Source organism: Mauremys mutica, chromosome 19 (genome assembly GCF_020497125.1).
Source record: "Mauremys mutica isolate MM-2020 ecotype Southern chromosome 19, ASM2049712v1, whole genome shotgun sequence".
Taxonomy (NCBI): Eukaryota; Metazoa; Chordata; order Testudines; family Geoemydidae; genus Mauremys; species Mauremys mutica.
The window spans coordinates 13,982,413-14,007,082 of record NC_059090.1 but is presented as its reverse complement, the minus strand read 5'-3'; the positions used below and the strand labels follow the sequence as shown (position 1 = coordinate 14,007,082).

The 24,670-nt window shown below is 41.6% G+C and overlaps 1 protein-coding gene across 2 annotated transcripts in view; it reads left to right on the top strand.

Moving 5' to 3' along the window:
* LOC123353218 (S-adenosyl-L-methionine-dependent tRNA 4-demethylwyosine synthase TYW1-like) overlaps nt 1–20,909 on the top strand; it is a 125,040-nt gene extending 104,131 nt beyond the window's left edge. For both annotated transcript variants that reach the window (XM_044994183.1, XM_044994182.1), the window contains exons 16-17: nt 4,024–4,191; nt 18,574–20,909. In XM_044994183.1, coding sequence (XP_044850118.1) covers nt 4,024–4,191; nt 18,574–18,795 — 390 coding nt within the window. In that variant the 3' untranslated portion in view covers nt 18,796–20,909. The remainder of the gene's footprint in view (nt 1–4,023; nt 4,192–18,573) is intronic.
* Nucleotides 20,910–24,670: the final 3,761 nt, after the last annotated feature.

Here is a 24,670-nt window from a genome sequence, read left to right as displayed (position 1 = left end):
TCCACTATCCTAAGAGTCTCTCCTGCTTGTATGTTTCACTTGCCCCCATTTCAAGCCTTTGCAATGTAAGGTCTTGGCCCTCTTTTTAGTGCTCAGCACCTTCAACTTCAGTACCTAGATTTTAAACTCTGTGGGTATGTCTACACTGCCCATCGGATCGGCGGGTAATGATCGATCTATCAGGGATCGATTTATCGCAGCTAGTGTAAACGTGATAAATCAATCCCTGATCGCTCTGCCGTCGACTCCTGGACTCTACCGTGGCGAGAGGCAGAAGCGGAGTTGACAAGGGAGTGGCGACAGTTGACCCTGCACCGTGAGGTAAGTCGACCTAAGATACGTCGACTTCAGCTATGCTATTCTCATTTCCCCCCCGTTTAGACCAAGCCTTTGAGGCAGTGACTGTCTTTTTGTTCTGTCTTTGTTTGGTCAGCTCCTGGCCCAATGGGGTCTTGGTCTATGAGTCTGCTTCAGAGGTGCCACAGTAATGCACGCAAAATCGCTGGAGGTTTTAAAGAACAGGTTAGACAAACACTTGTCAGGAATGGTCTACTTCTTATGTAGCCCTGCCTTGAGTGCAGGGGACTAGACGAGATGCCCTGTTTAGGTCCCTTCCTATCCTACACATCTATGATTCTATAATAAACATTAATAACGCCTGCAGGATTAGGTCTTCAGAATGTAATGCTGGAAAGGATCAGGGCTCCATAAACATTTAGTGGAGATGGAAATGCTGATTTTAAAAGAAACCCAAGTTTCTTCCCATTGGAAAACAAGTTTCAAAACATAATCCTCCATAGAATTGCATGTGCTCTGCTTTTAAAGGAACATATCTGATAGCATTTTGGGACCAAATAAAACATCCCCAATCATGTAGCAAAGATAATAAAATGGACAGTGGGAATGTGAGGACAAAGTGGCCAACTTTTATCAGAGCTTTCAGCATTTGCTAAATGTTAATTTGCTAAAAGATAGTGACGTCAGAATAATCTCAGCAGTGTATCCTGCTACAGTATGAAAGATTGGCATGCGTATGTGTTTGTGCACATGTGTGTGTATAATGTATGATACAGATTCAGCACTGAGAAATATAACATAGTATCAGTCTTTATGTCAAGGGAAGTCAGCCCATCTCAGCCCACCTGCAAATAATTAACTGCCTAGGTGGCTGATTGACAGCTAGTTGGCTACCAGAGCTCAATTAGGGGAGGAAGCTCCTAGAGAGAGGAGGCTCCAGAGTAGAGGAACTCCTATGGCAAAAGCACCTCTTGCCCTCACGCTCTCATTGGCCGTTTTATCGCCTTTGCTACTTGGTTGAGGATGTATTATTTGGTCACAAAATCCCACATAATCACAGGAGGCCCAATCTGCAGGAAGCTGCATGTTGCTAGGAGAAGAGCTGTAGTCAACAGGAAGGAATCCAGAGGTCCTGGCTCCAGGAAAGGAATCCAGTTGAGAATTCCTCATGGATAAAGGACCTGGCCTTTCAGACAGTTAGACTCAAGTGGGACTCAAGTGCTAAGACATGTGGTTGAAGGTCTCTTTCTTGTGTGTTCTGTTGAACTTTTCATTAATAAAGGAGACCTTAAAAGGGTGGTGGTGTTTGATGCATAAAAGCCTGATAGCGCTTATTAATGACCCAAATGGGGAAGGTAGAGCTAGGTACAGTAACGGAAAAACTGGCATACTTTTCTTTAAGCCATGCGAGTTGTTACAACAGGAATCTTTGTCCCTTTTTTTATTGAGAGTTCATATTACAGAGCAATTCAGATTGTTTTTCCTCTCAGGGATGTTGAGAAATAGAGGTCAGAGGAGGTGGGAGTGAGAGGGAAAAACAGAGGGAAGGTCTTTCTGAAGTGAAGCAAAGGAAACCAGGGTTGTCACTAGGAAGTAAGGAGGTGTTAGAAGGAAGGAAGAGGCCACTGGTTAGGATGCTGGCCTGGGATATGGGATACCAGAGTTCCATTTCTGGTTCCCAACAGGCTTCCTATGTAACCTTGTGGAAAGCACTTCATTGCTTTGTGCTTCAGTTCCCCATCTGTACAGTGGGGTAAGAGCACAGCTCCACCTCCCAAACAGAGCTCCTTGGACTTTGATGGACTTATTTGTGATTTACATCATGGTAAGTGAGGCGAGAACTGGACCCAGCGAGTTGAAGCTTTTGCTCTAAAATTCAGGTCTTTCGTTGTTGTGCCTTCACACATAGCACCTGCCTTCTGAGGGATCTCCAAGTGCATTTCACAAGATTCCTCTGCTTTATAACTGCTCCTTGTCCCCTTTAAAACAGAGCAGTTTTGCTCTCAAAGCTTTCCAAAGAGTCACACTTCATGCACTTGCACAGAGGATTAGGAAACATTTGCACGCCTGCAATATGATGGTTTTTTTTCTTTCACTTGAAAAGAGAACGGGAGTTGCATGCTTAAGCTTTGCGTGGGCCATCCATTTTTTTACCTTCGTCAACCCCTCCAGAAGAATATCTAATGGGTTTGTTGCTGGTCCTCATGTTGGCATTCTGCATGTGTATTTTACTGTAATTTCCTACTGTCTAATTTATTCAGGCAAATCCTTTTAGAATAGCAGTGGCAAGAAATTAAAATGGCCAGTAGTGAGTTATTTGAGATCTTGGGCTGCAATCGGTTGTGGAAGTAAAACAAAGTGCTTTACTAACAGTGGACTAGTTGACCTGTTGCAGCAGAAATGCAGTCTGTGCTGGCATATAGCTAAGTCTGCCATTTACAGCAGCCCCACAAGATGGCTTCTAGTTCACATGATGTAGAGATTTTGGTGGAAGGCATGCTGTGGTTTCCCAAACTTGCATAGTCTGAACCACATTTTAATAATGAGTGTCTCATGCACATCCCATTCATAACTGTGTGGCCTATCTCCCCTTTTCTTATTTATGATCTCCTTCCACTTCTGGCTACTACAGTTGTGTATCCTGAAAAGTAATAGTAGCAAGTTAGTGCGTGTATTTTCAATGGTCTCTTAAATAAATTGAGAAGCTGCAAATGAGAGCCAGTACTCTATGACTAGTCAGTTCTCTAGGGCAATGGCTCTTGACCTTTCCAGACTACTGTACCCCTTTCGGGTGTCTGGTTTGTCTTGAGTACCCCCAAATTTCACCTCACTGAAAAACTACCTGCTTATAAAACGAGAAGTGTCACACTATTACTGAAAAAGTGCTTACTTTCTCATTTTTGCCATATAATTATAAAATAAATCCTTTGGAATATAAACATTTTACTTAGATTTCATTGTATCGTATAGAGTAGCATAAACAAGTCATTGTATGAAATTTTAGAGTGGACTGACTTCGCTGGTGCTTTTTATATAGCCTGCTGTAAAAGTAGGCAAATATCTAGATGAGTTGATGTACCCTCTGGAATACCTAACAAAATTTAATACAGGTACCCCTGGTTGAGATCCACTGCTCTAGGGAGCAACATTTAAGAACCACTGGGGTAGAGAATTAATTTGTGAGGGGATGGAAGGAATTAGTCTTCTGTAACTTTTTACATTTTGTTAAGCTGCTGTATATACAGTAATACTTTGTACTGCGATAGTACTTTCCTTCCGAAGATCTCAAAGCGGTCTATGAACATTAAAAGTGTGGTTTTCAAAAGCTCCTAAATGGCATAGGAGCATAAGCCCTATCGACTTCTGCTATGTTGCTGCTGCTGTTTTTTTCACACCCTAATGCATTAAAGTTGTGTGAGTTGGAAGAGGTGGATTAGTCCCTGTTTTACAGAAGGGGAAATTGAGGCGTGGATTGCTGAAAGTGGTGGGGAGAGAGCCTTCAGCAGAGGTGAGATTATTTCCTTATTCTCTTCCTATGTCCTTGCTGCAAGACCATCCTTCCCCATCCAACACACACTTTGGCTGATAATATGGGTGTAAATTGTCAAAAACAAGCTCGCAGAGTATATTGAAATGTGAATTGTACATGTGCATGTGTAAATACTGCCTTAAATTTGTAGCCATCTTTAAAAGGCATTTAGTAATTACTTGAACATGTTTCGACAGGGTGTGACGTACTGCGGTGAAAGCTCGGCCAGCAACTTAACCATGGCCAATGTCCCCTGGCACGAAGAGGTGGTGCATTTCGTCCGGGAGTTGGCTGACCTGATTCCAGACTATGACATTGCGTGTGAACATGAACACTCAAACTGCCTCCTGATAGCTCACAAAAAGGTATTGTCTTTTTCCTGGTGTGTGAAAACAGACATGGCATAGAAAGATTTGACAACTCACTTCCTAAAAGCTGTGATCTTAGAGTGACCAGATGTTCCGATTTTATAGGGACAGTCCCAATATTCTGGACTTTATCTTATATAGGCGCCTATTACCACCACCACCACCCCCGTCCTGATTTTTCACACTTGCTATTTGGTCACCCTGTGTGAGCTGCTGAGTCTAAGCAATTGCTCTAGTTCAGCAGGTTTTACTCTCGAGGTTTGAAAGATTAGCTTTTTTTAAAATCCCTTAACACATTTATCCCATGGAGCTCTGTGGATTAGTTTATAAGACGGTTATGGGTTCAGTGACTGTCCTGTTACAACCTGCAGTACTGTCCTTGATGACACAAGCAAGATCTTGAAAATATCAAACAGTCTTTTGGCTCTCAAAGAAAATGAAAGTATCTATCGTGCTGTCTTTGCTTTGTATTTTTTGGCAGCAGGAACAAACTAAATGGGGATGGGTTGATTGTTGCTATCTCCCGCCCCTATTTCTTCCTTAATAATGTTGTTCAGCAATGAGTGTCCCCATGCAGATTCGACATTGAAGGGGCACCAGAGTTTAGAGGAGTTCGGGTTATTTTTATTTTATTTTATTTTATTTTTGAATCATTAGAATTCCTGTCAAAGCCGTAGACATCTTTATTCCTGTTACTCCAAGTTGGAGGAGCACTGGGGACTGCGTTCCTTCTCTGAGATAAACAATTTCTGCACAAGACAAATTGATATGTGGGTGTTAAGCATGGAAAAATTTCCTCTCAGAACAACTTGATGTATCTGGTTTGCAGTATCTGAGAGATCTCTGCAACTGTATTTCTAGAAAACAGATTTTAAAGGACAAACAATAAAGCTGCTCTGTCATAATTTCATACACTCTCTCTATCCATATAAATGATAGATAAACAACTCTGAAACTACTACTGCTGTCATAACAGCAACACCAGCCCAGCGGTTCTGTCAGGCACTAAAATACTTAGTAGGCAAAGCATGTTTCAGTGGCGCATATATGTATGTGTATATATAATGTATTTTTCTTTTAAATGCCATCAAAGTAATTTGAAATGCATGTGAAATGCCAAAGGGATGGTTAAGTTTTAAGGGTGTGGGGTACGGAAAATGTTGTACTGTTTGGTGTTCTAATGTACAGAAAAACATTTACAAATGAAAAACAAAGGACTGTCTAGGCAGCTGATGAAATCTCTACTTATTATCTTGGTATTAGATTATGCTTTGTGTTTCTGTCTGTCTGTGTGGTATTCACCTGTTACCTCTGATCATTTACTTCAATTGTGAACTCCTTTTGGGGCCGTTCTCTTGTCTCCTGCGTGTACTGTGCCTACCACAGTGGGCTCTGGGCACTACACCACACACACAGTAACAAATTAGTCTATTTGGTTAAAATCCCGACTTGCAGAAATCAGAAGTTATTTTTAATTGGTGTTTTCAACAAATTATAGTGGCTGAAAAATTCCAGTAGAAAATTTCAGAACGTGCCAAATTCACATTTAAAAAAAAAGGGGGGTGTGTGTGGAGTAGGATTAAAAAAAATCTGACATGCTACCTTCTTGACCTGTGTCCTCATAATATTTCCTTATTTTTCAATTCAAATCTTTTGGTGGAACTGGTAGCTGTGCCAGAGTTCATTCTCAGTGGAAAAGTCTCTTCCATAGCAAGGTAAAATTCTGGCCTAAGGAAAGGAAACAAATTTTTGCCTAGGTCATCGAAACATAATCTAAGTAACACCATTATTAACAGTAACAAGAATAGATGGATACTAACCTGTGAGGAATTCTACAACTACTTTGCTTTCCAAATTCATGAGGAGAGGGTGTCTCTTGGAAGCAATCATTATCCAGGAGCTAAAATAACTAATAAAAAGGAAAAAAAATTTCTACTCCTTTTTAATTCTGGATTTCGAGCTCCAGTAGAGAATAAAACTTGTCAGTATTTTACTTGTGGAAAACCAGAGCTATGGGAGCCATTAGGCTGCATAAAAGGAACCTTTAAAATAAAATAAAAATAATGAGAAAAAAGGATAGTAAAAATAATTAAGAGATTACATTTGCTTCATTCTGTTTTGCAGGATCTAGCTGTTTTATTAAGTTCAAATTAAAAAACAACCCTTCATTGAAATGCCTGCATGTTCAAGAGAATTTAAAAATGGCAGAGAGTGCGTAGTTTAATACCTGTTTTGCCTTAAATTAGGGGCATTGACTCCGATTGTTTTAAATCTGAATAATCACTTTAGCACTTTTGAAAATTTCACCCTAAGTCCCATTGTCAAAAGGACTTAGGCATTTGGGTAGTTGACTCATTGATAGTGGATGTGATTTAGGGGCCTAAGTCCTTTTTGAAAATGGGACTTAGTCACATTTGAAAATTTTACCCTTTGGGCCCAATGGAAGCCAGCTGAAAGACTCCCATTAATTTCAGTGGAAGTTGGATCTGGCTTTCAGTGTTGCATTAGCCAATATGATTAAAAAAACTTGGTTAATAGATGAGTATTAACCTGTAGATCAAGAAGCTGATACTTGTACTATTTTGAGGTTGGCTTGATACTAACTGCTGTAGAGTAGCCATTGCTAGCGAGTGCCATTGTGTTCAATGAAGGTAGATAGCCCTATAGTAGCCAAGAGGATTACTACTACTACTGTTGCTATCTATTCCTTGCTTGTATTGCCACTTTCAGAAGATGTCAGTCTCACTTGTCTTTTCTGTGTTCTCCCAGCTGTGTCTTTTGCAGCACCCTCTTTTCTTAAACTGATGACTTCCATCTCCCTTTGCTAGGTGCCCAGAGTATTCCAGCTCTCTCCCATTTGATTATATTTTCCCAGCATAGCTGTTATAGTCTCAAGTAATTGCATTTGCTTTGTGGCAAATCCTATGAACACTCAAGTAGAAAAATCTAATTTATTACAGTGCTTTTGAATTAATTGGTGGAGATATCAAGACAGCGGCAACTTTATAATTTAACAATTAATTCTAATAACCTTTCCAGAGAGAGAACTTAGGCAGCTGGTTTTCCTTGTGTTGTAACAATAAATGGTATCCTTGAGACAATCAGAGTGAGTGACTAATAAGGGAGAAAATCTGCTGCGGATGCCTCGCAGCAAGTATCTTTTTGAATGAAAGTTACAATCGCAGTAATTTCTGGAATAAAAACGTCTGTTTCTCTTTTGTTGCTGTTGTTGGATTTGTTTTACCCTGGTGTTTGCCAAGGATTCTATTGTGTTGAAACCCTTGCTTGCCAATTACATTCTATTATATTGATTTTAAATAACCTACCTTGCTTTTGTTTTCCATCAGTGCTGTCTCTGTGGCTTTACATTCCTGGGTTTTTCATTAGTGCTATTTGTATTATGTGCTACCTTTCTTGCTTTCTACTTCTGTTGCTGTTCATTTTTGATCAGCTCAAAGCAGATCCATAATATTGAAGGATTATTTTTAAGAATTTAAGTATTTTGTGAGCTTCTTCCTTTTTGGTGTAGTGATGAGTATCCCCACCTGTCATATGGGGTATCTGGGTTTTTTCCCTCTGCCAGGAGACTGCATTTTGAGGTGGCCAGTTGGGCAAGGCATTGGGCTACTACTGTATTATGTATCAGAGGGGTAGCCGTGTTAGTCTGTATTATGTTGTGCATGCGTGGGTTCGAATCCCACCTTCATCAGTCTTTAGGAGGTTTCAGTAGTGTAGTTGCCTATCAGTACGTCCCTCGGCCCGTGCCTCTTCTAGCAGCTCCCATTGGCCCGGAGCAGCGATCCGCGGCCAGTGGGAGCTGTGATCGGCGGACCTACAGACGGGGCAGGTCCGGCCCGCCAGGGGCTTTCCCTACAGAAGCGGCAACCCTTGTTTGAGAAAACCTGTCCTAACCTGTCAGTGAAATAGTCTAACTTCTCGACAGCAATATTATTGCAGGCATGGGATTGTAACTTGATGTTTCTGTGATTTTCTTTAGTGTCACTCTCAAAATATGAGGTTGGTTCTGCTGTGCTTGCTCTGTTAGTTATTAAAAAGGGCACTGGGTATTCTGAAGTAATCCATTTTTCATCCATTAGAATTAAAACTGTCTGGGTGTATCTATAGCTTAATTGGTAGATGGGCTGCTCCATAATGATGATGGTAAGAATTATATATAAAAAATCTACAATAATGCATCTTTTATATAGAATAATCTGCATAAGATTAGACTTAATAAATAGCAGCTAATAAGTTACAGAAGAGAGATCCCATGTGTGGATGGCATTATGCCACTATACCGAGGATGATACAGACATCATGTTGCAAGGCTTTTACTCTTTTAGAAAGTGCGATGACAAATTGAATGTATAAAGCTTGATCAGTGCTAAATTTGAATGATGATCTGACTGTCTAAACTGGTGATAATGCTGTTAAAGTGTTTAAAAATATCACTGATCATGTGACTAGGGTACTTATGGACAGAGGGAGGGGTGGGGGTGGGGAATGGAAATCTTCAGTGTGATTGTTCATGGATGGGGTTTTTAAGATTTCTGGAAAGATATAGTTATGCACCAGTATCATTGTCCCCCAGCAGTCAGTGCTGATATACTGATTTTTGTTTTTACTGCTAGTGTACGGTATGTGGTAAAATTCTCATAATTACATGTCTCATACTCTGTTAGAGTTTTATAACATTCCATGCCACATGTTTATGACTTGATTCACCTTTTAATCCTAGTTGCTTCTCATGGAGCCTAAAGTTATAACTAGCAATTAAAAAACAACACTGAGTTCTGAATTAGAAGTGGTGATATGAGCCTGATAGAATTCAGCTGTCTGCCATATTTCTTTTGGTTTCACATTAGCTCCAGTCCAGTCACTCCTGCCATACAAGAAAGCATATATTAAAAACCTTAAATAGGTAAAGAAACTGTCCACAATAACTTAATGAATTATTCAAGTTGACTCAGACAGATTTCTATTGGCAGGTGGTGAAAATAGCCTTGTTATGAAAATTTGCATAATGTAATGCTGTGCACTGCCATTATGTTAATCTGTTTAATGCTACTTTGTGAATGTATAAAAGCTGTTTTATTAAGATATCTCACTGCCATCAGTTTAAATTAAGGAACTGACGCTGTAAAGTTGCATGAGAAAATGCATTATTTTTTTCGCCAGCTAACCTAATTTAAGAATTTTCCTCAATGCTCACTTTAATGAGAACAAAGGGTGGTTTATGCTGAAATGGTGCAAAGAAAATGGCATAAAATTGCAGCACTGAGGGGCCCTAGATAAGTAAATAAAGTGGTCATAACTTTTAAATAGGAAACTTCCTATAATATTATATTGCACTTAAATAGCTCCTTCTGTCTGAGTTAAGCAACACAGGAAGTGGAAGTGGAGGTGGCAGTAATATCCCCATTTTAGAAATGGGGAAATAGAGGAATGGAAAGGTAAAAGAACTTGAAGCTCAGTGACAGAGTTAGAACCAGAACCAGATCTATTTGTTGGTCTAGGTTTTTGCACTGCTTCGCATGACAGTGGTATTTGAGTATCTTCTGACTCCTGCTTCCAGGCATTAATCAGTAGCCAATTCATGCCTCTCTGTTCCATACATTGTATCGTATTGCACTTTATACATCAATATATTACATGCACAAATATGGTACATGTAGAATCTTTGTAAGCCGGGTGCCATGGCTTCAGCGAATAATATACTGCAGTAGACCCACATCCAATAGCCATTTTAATGCTGTCTAGTCTTGCAGAGCTAATACACTTGGTCTCCATGAACATGTATGGGGGGGAAGAGAAAGAAAATGGGCAACAGCCCTTACCTTCTGTGCCAGCAAATGGGCAATTAATGGAGTGGCACTTACATTAGCCAAAAGGAAACATCTGTTTTATGCTGGTGTTTTGGGAGAAGAGTGTTGCTGTTACTTGGCAAAATATGGGTTTATTTTGACCCAAGTCTGCTGGTTCTTTCTGGGAAGTTACAGAGCGCCGTGTTGCTTCTACAGATCTGCTCTCTAAATATATTGAGACAGCTTTGAAAATGTAAAGCATTTTGGTGTGTGTTCATGTGGTAGCAATCATGTTAGAAGACCATAGCAATCAAGGAGAGTATCTGAAATCAGGGCCGGCTCTACAGTTTTTGCCGCCCCAAGCAGACTGCTGAATTGCCGCCCTGGGCTGGGGGGGGGCAGTCCGTGTGCCCTTAGGGTGGCAGGCGCGTTTAAAGGGCTCTGGGCTCCCCGCCGCGGCGGGGAACCCAGAGCCTTTTAAATCCCAGCCGTGGCCGGGAATCAGAGGGCTCCGGGCTGCCCGGGAGCCCAGAGCCTTTTAAATCCCAGCCGCCGCTGGGAATCAGAGGGCTCCGGGCTGCCCGCCGCGGCGGGGAGCCCAGAGCCTTTTAAATCCAAGCCGCGGCCGGGAATCAGAGGGCAGCGGGCAGCGCAGAGCCTTTTAAATCCCAGGCGGCCGGGAATCAGAGGGCTCTGATTCCCAGCGGCGGCTGGGATTTAAAAGGCTCTGCGCGGCCCGCCGCGGCGGGCAGCCCGGAGCCCTCTGATTCCCGGCCACGGCTGGCGGCAGGGCGGCTCTAGGATTTGCGGGGGGGGGGGGGGGGGGGGCGGGGCGGCGCGTTGGCGGTTGCGGGTCTGTGGCTCCGGTGGACCTCCCGCAGGCATGCCTGCAGGAGGTCCACCGGGGCCATCTGCCGCCCTCCCCCACGATGCCGCCCCAAGCGCGCGCTTGGCGCGCTGGTGCCTGGAGCCGGCCCTGTCTGAAATGATGTGCTAGCGTTCCTACAGGCTTTACAGTATAGCACATTTTTAAGTTGCAAGAGTTTCTGCAACTAAAAAAAGCATCCTTAAGCTATGTGTGCGCATCTGTACTCCGTCTTCCTAAGAGCATTTTTTGTTTAATGGAAAAAGAATTGTTTAAGCTCAGTAAGAAATCACCTGAGGGAAGCTGCTGAAAATAGGGACTCATGAGGGTTGTTCTGATGCAACCCTAACCAGTGCTTTGAAGCTAAGTCTTACATTTTGGTAAAACTCGAGTGGGAGCAGTGGTCAGGTTTTTGATCAAGTACTTTGTCAAATGACTGTACTTCGCAATAGAGTTAAAGGGACAGTCTCAAGGTTTGCAGGCCCAACATGGAACTCTTCTAAAGATCATTACTGGTAAAATGATTTTCTGCAAGTGGAGAAGTGTGACCAGTCCTGCCCAAGCCCCAATTGCTGGGGGATCCAAATGCAAAACAAGCAACCTCTGATAGCAATTCTGGTTTCTGTGAGCCTTCCACAGATGGATGTTGTCTTGAGGAATCGTTCATGTCAAGTTTAGTTCCAAGCTAGCTCTCAAGCGTGTGAAGCAGTTTGGGAAAGCAAAAGGGACGGCAATATGTGTGTGTATGTTGGAAAACTCAACAAGCCCACGTTCTGAGCTCTCTATGTGGAGTGCTCAGCTAAGAAGCTGGAGTTTTAACACTCTTGGGGCTTGGCTACACTTACAAATTTGCAGCGCTGCAGCAGGGTGTGAAAACACACCCTCTCCAGCGCTGCAAATTGCGGCGCTGCAAAGCGCCAGTGTAGTCAAAGCCCCAGCGCTGTCCGTTATTCCCCACAGGGAGGTGGAGTACGGACAGCGCTGGGAGAGCTTTCTCCCAGCGCTGGTGCTTTGACTACACTTAGCGCTTCAAAGCGCTGCCGCGGCAGCGCTTTGAAGTGTAAGTGTAGCCAAAGCCTTGGAGTCCTTCCTGTTGAAACCCAGTAAATAGTTTTTGAATGTCTGATAGCTGGGTGCGGGAAAGTAAATTTTCATTTGTTTTTTCTTTTTAAATGGGTGGATGAAGGAGGAGGAAGATGATAACCAGAATTCAGCTTCGGGTGTGTCAGCCTTAAAAAGCTTCCCCTTCAATATTTGCTGGTGAAAAACCCTCTTTTAACGTGTGGTGCTGTTGACAGACTTGAAAAATGTTGGTTGAACATTTGCGGAAAACAGATTTTAAAATTCTGTAAATTAGAGATGGAAAAGCTCTATCACATCCTCCAGTCCATCTTTGTGCCAATGCAGGGTCATTCCCTACAGTACAATCCTGGAGCAGTTTCTGTGTCGCTAAGCAATGCCAGTGAAGCATGCACTACTTTTTCTTTCCACCGAGTGATTTTTATGTAGTCTAGAAAAGATTTATGTTTAACCATTATTTTTTTGGAGTGCTGTAACTTCTGCATGTAAAATGATGTACCTTGAGGTTATTAAAGAATAACTGATGAAAAAAGTAATGCCCTGTTTTTCCTGTTTAGTGGTAGTGTGAAGAATTACTGTGTAGCTAAACTCTTGCATTTGACCTCAGTTTGGCGCATAAATGAAATGCCACATGCTTATTGCCGTTCAGTCAATAGTGGAAAGAATTCCATGTTTCATAGCCCTTTCAGTTCAGCCTTTCTAACAGTCTACAAGGAGAAGATCTTAACAAATGAAGTGGGCAGGGCAGCTAATTATCACTCATCCCACGAGAGGATGTGCCCTTCCAGCTCAGAATTAGTTCCAGAAGGGTAAAACCTGGATAGTAATGGCAACAGGCTTCACTGCACCACTCTCGTTGAATTTCTTATTTTGCATAGCGTATGTTCTCTTTGTCTGGGAATAAGTATATAAAGAACTGCCAAAGTGAATGGATGAAGAGACACTTTATTCTCCAGTTTAATGCACGGTCCTCAGAAGAGAATAATAGTGTCATCTTTATTAGGAGAAACTAATTGATTTTTGGCTGACTTCCATTTTTCAGCTGTAGCACTTCATGTCACTGTCTTTGTTTCTCGTCTGTATTATACCCCTCCATATAAATCTGTTGAGACTTTTATTTCTCTGCAATTATGCGTGTCTGATGGAATGTAGTATATTGTACTACAAATTATATTATCTCAAACATAAATTCTTTATACGTTAGTTACTAAAAATTGCTTATGCAAGTACTGTTACGAGAAGAAATATGCACTGCAGCAATTTACTGTTTTCCACATTTTAATCTGTTCTTTTCTTCAAGAATGTTCAGTTTTACATAATAAGAAGCTACTCTATTTTCAGCGTAAAGAAATTCAAGTGGGAATGGTATTCCAGTAGATAATGCCCTTTGAAATAATGTTAGATACACTTCCATTAGGGGTAAATAAAAAAACAAAGTAGTCAACGTTAGCTCATGATGTGCCGTCAGCGTTGGCCTGAAATGACACCCCTCCCCCCCCCCCCAATCAACCTCTTCCCTCAGGCATGATCTAAAGTTCATCAATGGAAAGACTCCCATTCACTTCAGTGAGCTTTGGATTACCCCCCCTCACCGGATCTTGCTGGGAAAATTAAGTGGGTTTTTGTGCATATTGAGGCAGGGTGGAGGGGGAGTGGCTCCCTAGTGTAAGTACTGGAAGGTGCTCAGACACTATGGTAATAAAGGTGGTGTAAATATGCCTGTATCAGATAAAGGAAGATCATCTCCGGTGTGGGCTAATCATCCCAGAGATAGGAACCAGTAGAGCAGTCAAGCCTGAGGTGAACATCTGAGCGGACCTTAATATAACCTTACTGTTAATAAAGCCAAACCCCAGAAAGGGGGTGAGTTTTCACTCTTCAGTGACTTAATTTTAAAGCTGGTTGGAAAAGACAATCTCACATAGCCTATGTTACTTTCTTTTTTGTAACTGAACTAACTAAAAAAAAAAGTAGTCTTTAGTTCCTGTATTTATTACCTTAACACTAACTAGGTAGTGAAAAATACAATAAACAATCTCAACTGTATTGGCCTTTTTAATAACACTAGTTTTTTAGAATTATCTTTCCATTGTTTGTGTGGACATTGAAATACTATAGAAAGTCTTAAATCTTTCACTAGCTGGAAAATGCTCATAAAATTGTTGAACTCCAATCAGTAAATCTGTGTGGACAACCGAAGAAGTCATTGTCTTGCTCACCACTGTTTGTTTGATTTTATTGCCTTGGAGGAAATAATTGGTTTCCATGATCCACTGTGCTTAAAGATGACTTTTTCATATCCACGTTATATTGCTATTGCATCACAGCATTAAAAATATTAAATATTTCTTCTTCTGTTTTTGTAGCAAAATACCATAGACTCTTAGCTTGATTGTTGCTATGGGAGTTGGATGATGATTATGATGAAAGCCTGTAAAGGACCCCAATAGGGATTAAGGCCCCCATAGTGCCAGGTGACTCCACAAGAGTTGAGGGTTCATCACAAAAAAACATAAGTAACTTGAACCACCTGCATCTTTGGCTAGATTTTTTGGGTTGCCTAGCTCTAGTTCAGAGTGGGAATGATGACATTTGGTACGGGCCCTGAAGGGGTGGGATCCTTGGGAAAAGATTTAGCCTGGGGTTCCTGGGATGTTATTTTGGAATTTCCTTTGTGTAATAAAACTGGGCCCCCGGAAAGGGTGAATTTTTGCTCTGATGAGTGCCTATCTTTTGCTTGGAGCTGGGTGGGAATTGCCCCAACTCACACTGACCTTGACTGGTTAAATTGCTTCCTTTCACTGTGCCTCAGGTTGCCCAGTTAAAAATACGACTTCTGATTCTTACGTGCCTTTTTGAGCACTTTGCACACTTTTCATGCCTGGACCTACAACTATTATTGTTGCATTTGGAATTCTATACGGGTTTCCCTGCTATAATTCAGATCTTATTTGTTTCTTGCACACTCCCTTTGTTGCGCTATCAAGTTTTTGCTGTTTGACCCCAGTTTATTTGGGCTTTGACAAGGGCTTGGTTTTAGGTCCTCACTTGGTTTCTTTTGCATATGTATGATCCTGTTGAGTAATAGCATTTGATCCCATGGTTCCCAGTGCTATTTGTATGAAAGAAATGCTCAAATAGACCTTTCAGAGCCTGCATATCAGATGAAGCAGATTGACACTTTACGTAATTGCATTCAGTCATGAATACTGTCTGATTTTCTTAAGGGGATTGTGCGGGTTAATTTTTTCTTCAGGAATCTGACAGTTCATGTTGCATAACTTTTAAGAATTCTGCCCCCTTGTTACAAAAATAGCCCATTGGACATACCGTTTTAGTTCCCCCAATTATTCTAGTATGCTTTGACAAAGATTAGTGTAGTCTTAGTCAGACTGTTAGAGCAATGAAATATAACACTATTGTGGCCTGAAAAAAGTAAGTAGTTTTTTAAAATAAGAAGCTTCTAATTTTTCTCCAAAGCTCATTTTAAAATCTCATCTCTGTAAGAGACCACTTTCCCCAACTTAGGGCATGTCTACACTTACCTCTGGAGCAATCGATCCAGCGGGGGTCAATTTATCGCGTCTAGTGAAGATGCGATAAATTGACTGCCGAGCGCTCTCCCGTTGACTCCGGTACTCCGCCAGAGCTAGAAGTGTTGGCGAAGTCGACGCCAGAGCTTCAGCAGTCGACCTACTGCAGTGAAGACACTGCGGTAAGTAGATCTAAGTACGTTGACTTCAGCTACACTATTTTCATAGCTGAAGTTGCATAACTTAGACCGACTTAGATTGCCCCCACCCCACCCCACCCCCAGTGTAAACCAGGCCTAAGTTGGACAGCAGTGGAGTTCTGTAACCATAGCAGCTACTGTGCACCGTGAAGAAGGCGACATAGGCCATTTGTGAGTTTAATTTCTTTTTAATCCACACATTCATGTTCTACTGAGTGCGAGTGAAATTGAATCACTATTGATTAGCTTGTCAGTGCAGATGTGGGTTCAGTGGTAGTTCTGTTGATCCTTCTGATCATACACAATATTAGCATATTGTTACCAATTTAATAATCTAGCTAGCTAGAGTAGTCTGCTGTCTGGACTGTTGCTGTAGTTTTTAATCTATATCTTTGTTTCATCTTGACTTGATGACTTGTGTTTATAGCAGTTTTTCTAATTATGGGAGTGGGTACAAAGTTCGTCAGCTGCTGAATGCAGTTAAAAAATTTATTGCAAGGTTTTTCCCCCCTTTCCAAGGTAAGGGCACCTCGTTGGTGTGCAAGAAAGTAGGCTTGTTGAACTATCCATTTGCTGAATTGGTTTCAGGTTTTAACTATCTTATTTGATCTTTGATCACCGTCCTCTAGGTGGCCCTTTATTTTCGCTTCTTTAAATGGCTTTGATCCATTCCATATATATATGGAGTTCCTTGTATAGTCATGGAAATTGATTCACTGTGCTTTGAACAGTTCACTTTCGCGGTATCACATACTTAAATGGATTGTCATTGCAGCCTTGTTGGTTTCCTCTCTTTAAATATTGCATGTGCATTGTATGCCAACATTTGTTGGAATCCTGATACATTTAATGAACTTTCTTAAATGTCTTTCGTTCTAGGGGTTCAAATCTCTTTTAAGCCATTAAATAAGTCTCTCTCATTCCCATGAGGCTAGGGGGAGCGTGGTAGCTAGTTTACCGATTGGAGAATAAGGCACAGAGAAGTTAAGTGACTTGCCCAAAATCACAAGAGTCAAAGTGAGCTACAAACAGAATACAGGAGTCCCGATTCCCATTCTCCAACTCTAGCCACTGAGCACCACAGCATCTGGAGACCTCAGCCAAGAGAAGCGCCCCAATGTGCTAGGAGCATAGGGCATGAGAAGAGTCTCCTTGTGCTGCAGAGCTTTTAGTCTGAGGAGACGAGAGACAAAGGTGGAGGTGAAGTGGCAGGCAACAAGAGATGTAGAGCCCCAGGTCTCCTCTCACTGGATGCACTACCCTATCCACTAAACCACACTGCCTTATAGGCAAAAATGTCTCTTTAAATTGGAAGTTGCTTTATTTATTAGCTGTGTGCAGAACAATAGATGCATCGCCTGGTTTGAACACGGCCTTCGTATCATCACATATTTAGAGCAAACACTGAATAAAAAGTATTTGACAATGCAATCATTGCCTGCAATTATGACTCTGCATTTTCCCGTTCTTGGCTAGGAGAACTATGCTGAGGAATCTTCAGACAAGCCATCTTCATAACTATTAGATGGACAGCAATATATTAAGAGGAGCAAAGTTTTATTTCAAATGTTGCTGATGTCAGCATTTTTTTCTACTGAAAAGCTTTTAGCTCTTGGGCACCAAGTCAGATGCCATTTAAATGCATAACGTTCAGTTTTACACGCGCACACACACACACACACACACACACACACACACACACACACACACACACACACACACAGAATATTCTCAGTCTTTCTTGGATGGAGTGTGTAATAGGCACTTACTTAGCTCCGATAAAGCCTAATTGAGGATTCAGTCAAGGCTGTTGCTAAATTAGCAGTGCTGGCTTATTAGACAAATGCAGTATAGACTTGTCAAAATAAGCAATTCTTAAAATTCCCATTGCATAAGAGGAGAATTCATGTAATTAAGCTTCTCTTCCTTTCTCTGTTCCCCAGACGCTATCCTCTTATTCTTGAAGGATAATTCAAACTTGTTTCCTACAAAGGCACACCTGTATTATTTACCCTATTCTGTTTCACTCGGTGGTTGCTAGTGTCCTGTAGCTGGTATTACAGCATGCTTATGTAACCCACTGGTGAGTGTGTCACAAGTCCTCATCCATGCTGATCTGCAGAGGATATGAGTTGTTAAAGCCCCCAGCTACAGGGCTTTGGCTATTTAGCTGAACCAGGAGCATCTCTTGCTTTTAGCTCGGGAGGAACCCGTTGTAATTCCCAGTGTTTCAGTCAAGATAATGTCTGTTGCGCAGGTTGAGCACTGTGATGGGACAATATTCTCCAGACAGGGATACCTCACTAACATTGTGTAAGACACAAGGCTGCGACAGAGGTTTTTCCAGCACCTGAAACCATATTCTTCAGATAAGAATGAACGCTCGGGTGAACGCTGAGATGGCTGCGAAATAAGCTGTTGAGTGTAGCCAAAGAGGATAGGATGAGGTGTTCTTTCCGAGGAGGCAGCACTGAGTGTTAACAGGATCGGAAGGACATTTACTTTTGACATGCAGGTAATGCACCCAAGAAATTAAGTCGATATGCCAGTAGATAACACTCAATTTTGACTAGCGCCTTAAGAAAAGTGACTGTTCCACATCTGTCTGCATTTTGTCAAGCTTCAAGATGTGAACTGGAAAAAGTGGATTCCCATTGATGGTGAACAATACACTGTCTATATGGCTTTTCACATTCAGTCATTATCATGTCTTCATTTTTGGATGGCTTCTTTTCCCTGGGAGAAACGCTGTGTCTAGAGAATAAGAGTGCTGCAGTTTGATGACCCAATTTAAAATGTAGCTATGAATTCAGCAGCTTGGCTAAGCATATATTCAGGGGTTTTTGGTTCTCTCTATTGCTCCCAGATATGACAATATTCTTTTTTCCCCTTTCTAGTTCAAGATCGATGGAGAATGGTGCACGTGGATCGATTATGATCGTTTTCAGGAGCTGGTCCAGGAGTATGAAAATAGCAGGGGATCAAAGACCTTCACCGCAGCAGATTACGTAGCCAAAACACCACACTGGGCAGTGTTTGGCTCCAGAGAGAGGGGCTTTGATCCTTTGGACACTAGATTTCAACGAAAGAACAAAATAAAGGACATCTCGGGGTGTTGATATCACTCACCTGATTGACAGATAGAGCTGTTGTTTGGTTTTTCTTCCTTATATAGCATAACTTGGATACAGAATATTTGCACATAGCCCTGACCCTTGACAGCAACAAAAAGGCAAAAGCCCTTTGTAATCTCTTCCCTTCTGTTCCTTCTAGCGCCGCGATTTAAAATATTAGACACTTTTAAATCTAGTACAAATGATCCATATAAGTAATTTGCTATAATTGGCATGGTGCCACATACATTTTATTCTGTGTTTAGACTTTGCAATTAGAGAGTAACTGTGGCCCACACAATTTAGTGTTACAGCTTTTATTTTGTTGCTCAACTTTTTGGAGTGGAGAGAGCTGGCGCCTGCTTGCTTCCTGTTTCAACATTTAAATATTCTGTTTCAATAACAATGCTAGGGAGAGTCGAATTTTTCAGTGTAACTATCCCCCTAGTTTGGTTGTCTGAGTGCATGAAACCTAGGAGCTCTGGTTTTAAAAGCCTGATCCATACCAGGAGCATCACGCCATTGGCAGCACCTAAGATTTATGAACCTGTATGTCAAACACAAACACTCATTGCTATAAAAAAACAAATTAATCTAGAGCCCGATCCAGCAAGGTGGAAAGTATCCACTGAAGTTATAGAACACCTCTAACTATGCTGGTAGCGTGAAGCCTTTAAAACATGCCCCAGTGTCTTCCAACTTCATGGATTCTTATATTTAATATTTTCTAAATAGTCGTGCCTCCAAACAAAATGTGTTCAGTTTTGTATGAACTCTTTTGGGCCAAATTGTGCTCACCAGATTTGTGCACACTGTCCTATTGATTTCAGTGTGAGTTTTGAGTGAGGTAGACTATCAGTATTTGATCATTTGAGTAAGCCGGCAGTGAATTTTAATTTGAATCCCTGACCAGTAGGAAAACCTAAATACATCAGGCCTTAATATCTAAAGAATCATTTCTGCCTTTGAACGGAAAGACTGGAACGATCAACAATATTTTGAAACGACTAGGAATAAGGCACCAACAGAATCTCTTGAACCAAATCATTACTTGCATTTTTGGCAGGGTGATAGTGGCTAATCTTTGAGCCTAAGTGTCAGTGTGTTTGATCAAAATTGTCAGTTGTGGATGACTTCCTTGCACCTGCATAAATATACAGTAACAACAATGAATTTGTCCGAGTTATAAGTGTAAAACTGGTGTAAGTAAAGTCTGAATCAGGTTTGGGATTTTTGTTCCAAGAAAACTATTGTCTTTTATCACAGAAAAGTAAAGGTCACACTGATGTGAATGTTATAAATGTATCTGTTGGAGAGACTGGACCACAGATGGCTTTTTGTGATATTCTGAGATATTAAAGTAACTGCTACTGGGCATTTACATTTAAATAAAGATGGGTTTTGTTTACCATTGAGGAAATAATTGCTTTTGTATCCCAACAATCTGCACCATTCTGTTTATGAAATATGCTTGAGTCTGCTGCATGAAAACCTCATGCAATATCAATACGTCTGCTCATGTACAAGTTAAATAAGCCTCAATGTGAAAATATCTAAGGCCAGATTCTCAGCTGGTGTAAATTGGAAGAGCGTTGAAGTATTGATGCTGTGTTGACTTGGACCAGCTGAGGATCGTGGGTTTATTTATAATCTCCATCTATATGGAGCTTAGACTCCTGTTGCATATGGCTACTATAGAATGGAGTTGTATTTGAATATTTTCCACTTACAGCAAACTCAAAGGAGTATAATTTGCCTGTGCAGGTTAAACAATACAATTTCAGGCATATTATGGCGATGTGTTAAAGAGAGCTATGCTTACTGCCATGTTTTTAAGATATATGCATCTTTTAGATGTGTTCTCTCAGGGTTCCCAGAGAATGCCATCATGTATCCTGACTGAAACCTAACTACCTAACCTGGCTGTTTTATGAAGGTTGTTGCTATTTTTTAATTTCTTTGTAACAGTAGCTGGTATTTTCAAAATTAGTAATATCCCTGCCTTACAGCTTGGACATGTCGGTATTCGTGGGACTGTACTTTTTTTAAAGTGCAATTCTTAAACTGTAAAAAGTGATTCAGAAAAGGCAGGAAATAAAGTACTTGACTTTTCAACGCAATCTCTTGTGTGATTGTGCACCGTTCACCATTTTTTTCTATATGGGGACATGAATGAAAAATTTAAAAAAAAATTGTAATGAGAATTTAAATGTTTGAGCTTTTGGGTTGCTTGTAGCGAAAAAGTGTGTGTGTGTGTGTGTGTGTGAGAGAGAGAGAGAGAGAGAGAGAGATCTGATCTAGTGTGGTAGATGTCCTAATAGGTAATTTCTCCAGCTTTTTTCCTAAATGTTCAAGTTTGTTCTTATGCTATGGAGGTTAAAGGTTCCAAATACAAACAGCCATGATTCTCTAGAGTGATATCTAGTGCTTAGAACATTTTGCTCACTGTAGTATTGGATATAATAAAATTGATAGCTTTTGAGCATTGTTGCAAAGTCAAAAGTAAGAATCCTTTTGTTATCCCCATACCATCAACCACAAAGACAGCATGCTGGCCTTTACACTATCTCTACTCTATTAATTGGAGACTAGAATTCATATATCTTTCGATACTAATATGCTAGGAATGTATTAATTTCCTATGTATCAAGAAGAAACATGGTTGTTCAGTGAATTGTAAAGGAAAGATAATTAAATTTATTTGATCCTTTAAAGGTATTGGAAACTCACAATGTAATGCAGTTGGCATATTTAATTATGGTAATGGTCAGAAAGCCATATCAAACATGGAGTTTTTTTCCTTTCACTATCCACAACCCCAAAATACTTTCTAAACCCTAGTGTGAAAAGCAACTTTGTGGTTGCAATTTTTCACTGTTTTTTTCCAATTTAAAAAGTCTAGGGAGCAACACTTTTCCTTTCTGCTCACTGATCTGGGCTTGGAATAGCTTACTGACTCTGCAAGCATGTTTAGTGCTCTCATCCAGGTGTTAGTGCAAGATATCACATCTTAAAAAATCACGTCATTATGATTACCCACTTGTAGTTGAACGGAAACATTTTAGCAACTACTGTCTCAAGCTTCCAGTATTGGAAATTATTTTATACCATCTGCAAACTGAAATGCCCAGCTTTCTGTCATTAGAAGATATTTTGTAAAAAAAAATTCACTTTTACTAGTAAAACTTGAGTTTTGCTGTTACTGTCTCTTCCAAGTGAATAGGGCTTTTCATAGAATCATAGAATCTCAGGGTTGGAAGGGACCTCAGGAGGTCATCTAGTCCAACCCCCTGCTCAAAGCAGGACCAAACCCAACTAAATCATCCCAGCCAGGGCTTTGTCAAGCCTGACCTTAAAAACCTCTAAGGAAGGAGATTCCACTACCTCCCTAGGTAACCCATTCCAGTTCTTCACCACCCTACTAGTGAAAAAGTTTTTCCTAATGTCTAACCTAAACCTCCCCCTCTGCAACTTGAGACCATTACTCCTTGTTCTGTCATCTTCTACCACTGAGAACAGTCTAGATCCATCCTCTTTGGAACCCCCTTTCAGGTAGTTGAAAGCAGCTATCAAATCCCCCCTCATTCTTCTCTTCTGCAGACTAAACAATCCCAGTTCCCTCAGCCTCTCCTCATAAGTCATGTGCTCCAGCCCCCTAATCATTTTTGTTGCCCTCCGCTGGACTCTCTCCAATTTATCCACATCCTTCTTGTAATGTGGGGCCCAAAACTGGACACAGTACTCCAAATGAGACCTCACCAGTGCTGAGCAGAGAGGAATGATCACATCCCTCGATCTGCTGGAAATGCCCCTACTTATACAACCCAAAATGCCATTAGCCTTCTTGGCAACAAGGGCACACTGTTGACTCATATTCAGCTTTTCGTCCACCGTAACCCCTATGTCCTTTTCTGCAGAACTGCCGCCCAGCCATTCGGTCCCTAGTATGTAGCAGTGCATGGGATTCTTCCGTCCTAAGTGCAGGACTCTGCACTTGTCCTTGTTGAACCTCATCATATTTCTTTTGGCCCAATCCTCTAATTTGTCTAGGTCCCTCTGTATCCTATCCCTACCCTCCAGCGTATCAACCACTCCTCCCAGTTTAGTGTCATCTGCAAACTTGCTAAGGGTGCAGTCCACACCATCCTCCAGATCGTTAATGAAGATATTGAACAAAACCGGCCCCAGCACCAACCCTTGGGGCACTCCACTTGATACCGGCTGCCAACTAGACATGGAACCATTGATCACTACCCGTTGAGCCCGACCATCTAGCCAGTTTTCTATCCATCTTACCGTCCATTCATCCAGCCCATACTTCTTTAACTTGCTGGCAAGAATACTGTGGGAGACTGTATCAAAAGCTTTGCTAAAGTCCAGAAATAGCACATCCACTGCTTTCCCCTCATCCACAGAGCCGGTTATCTCATCATAGAAGGCAATTAGGTTAGTCAGGCATGACTTGCCTTTGGTGAATCCATGCTGACTGTTCCTGATCACTTTCCCCTCCTTTAAGTGGTTCAGGATTGATTCCTTGAGGACCTGTTCCATGATTTTTCCAGGGACTGAGGTGAGACTGACTGACCTGTAGTTCCCTGGATCTTCCTTCTTCCCTTTTTTAAAGATGGGCACTACATTAGCTTTTTTCCAGTTGTCCGGGACCTCCCCCGATCACCATGATTTTTCAAAGATAATGGCCAATGGCTCTGCAATCTCATCGGCCAACTCCTTTCGCACCCTCGGATGCAGCGCATCCGGCCCCATGGACTTGTGCTCGTCCAGCTTTCCTAAATAGTCCCTAACTACTTCTTTCTCCACAGAGACCTGGTCACCTCCTCCCCATACCGTGCTGCAGAGTGCAGCTGTCTGGGAGCTGACCTTGTCTGTGACGACAGAGGCAAAAAAAGCATTGAGTACACTAGCTTTCTCCACATCCTCTGTCACTAGGTTCCCTCCCTCATTCAGCAAGGGGCCCACACTTTCCTTGACTTTCTTCCTGTTGCTAACATACCTAAAGAAACCCTTCTTGTTACTCCTAACATCTCCAGCTAGCTGCAGCTCCAAGTGTGATTTGGCCTTCCTAATTTCACACCTGCATGCCTGAGCAATACTTTTATACTCCTCCCTGGTTATTTGTCCAATCTTCCACTTCTTGTAAGCTGTTTTTTTGTGTTTAAGACGAGCAAGGATTTCACTGTTAAGCCAAGCTGGTCGCCTGCCATATTTACTTTTCTTCCTACACATCGGGATGATTTGTTCCTGCAACCTCAATAAGGATTCTTTAAAATACAGCCAGCTTTCCTCGACTCCTTTCCCCGTCATGTTATTCTCCCAGGGGACCTTGCCCATCAGTTCCCTGAGGGAGTCAAAGTCTGCTTTTCTGAAGTCCAGGATCTCTGTTCTACTGCTTTCCTTTTTTCCTTGTGTCAGGATCCTGAACTCGACCATCTCATGGTCACTGCCTCCCAGGTTCCCATCCACTATTGCTTCCTCTACTATTTCTTCCCTGTTTGTGAGCAGCAGGTCAAGAAGAGCTTTTCCCCTAGTTGGTTCCTCCAGCACTTGCACCAGGAAATTGTCCCCTACACTTTCCAGAAACTTCCTGGATTGTCTGTGCACCGCTATATTGCTCTCCCAGCAGATATCGGGGTGATTAAAGTCACCCATGAGAACCAGGGCCTGTGATCTAGCAACTTCTGTTAGTTGCTGGAAGAAAGCCTCGTCCACCTCATCCCCCTGGTCCGGTGGTCTGTAGCAGACTCCCACCACGACATTACCCTTGTTGTTCATACTTCTAAATTTAATCCAGAGACACTCAGGTTTTTCTGCAGTTTCATACTGGAGCTCTGAGCAGTCATACTGCTCTCTTACATACAACGCA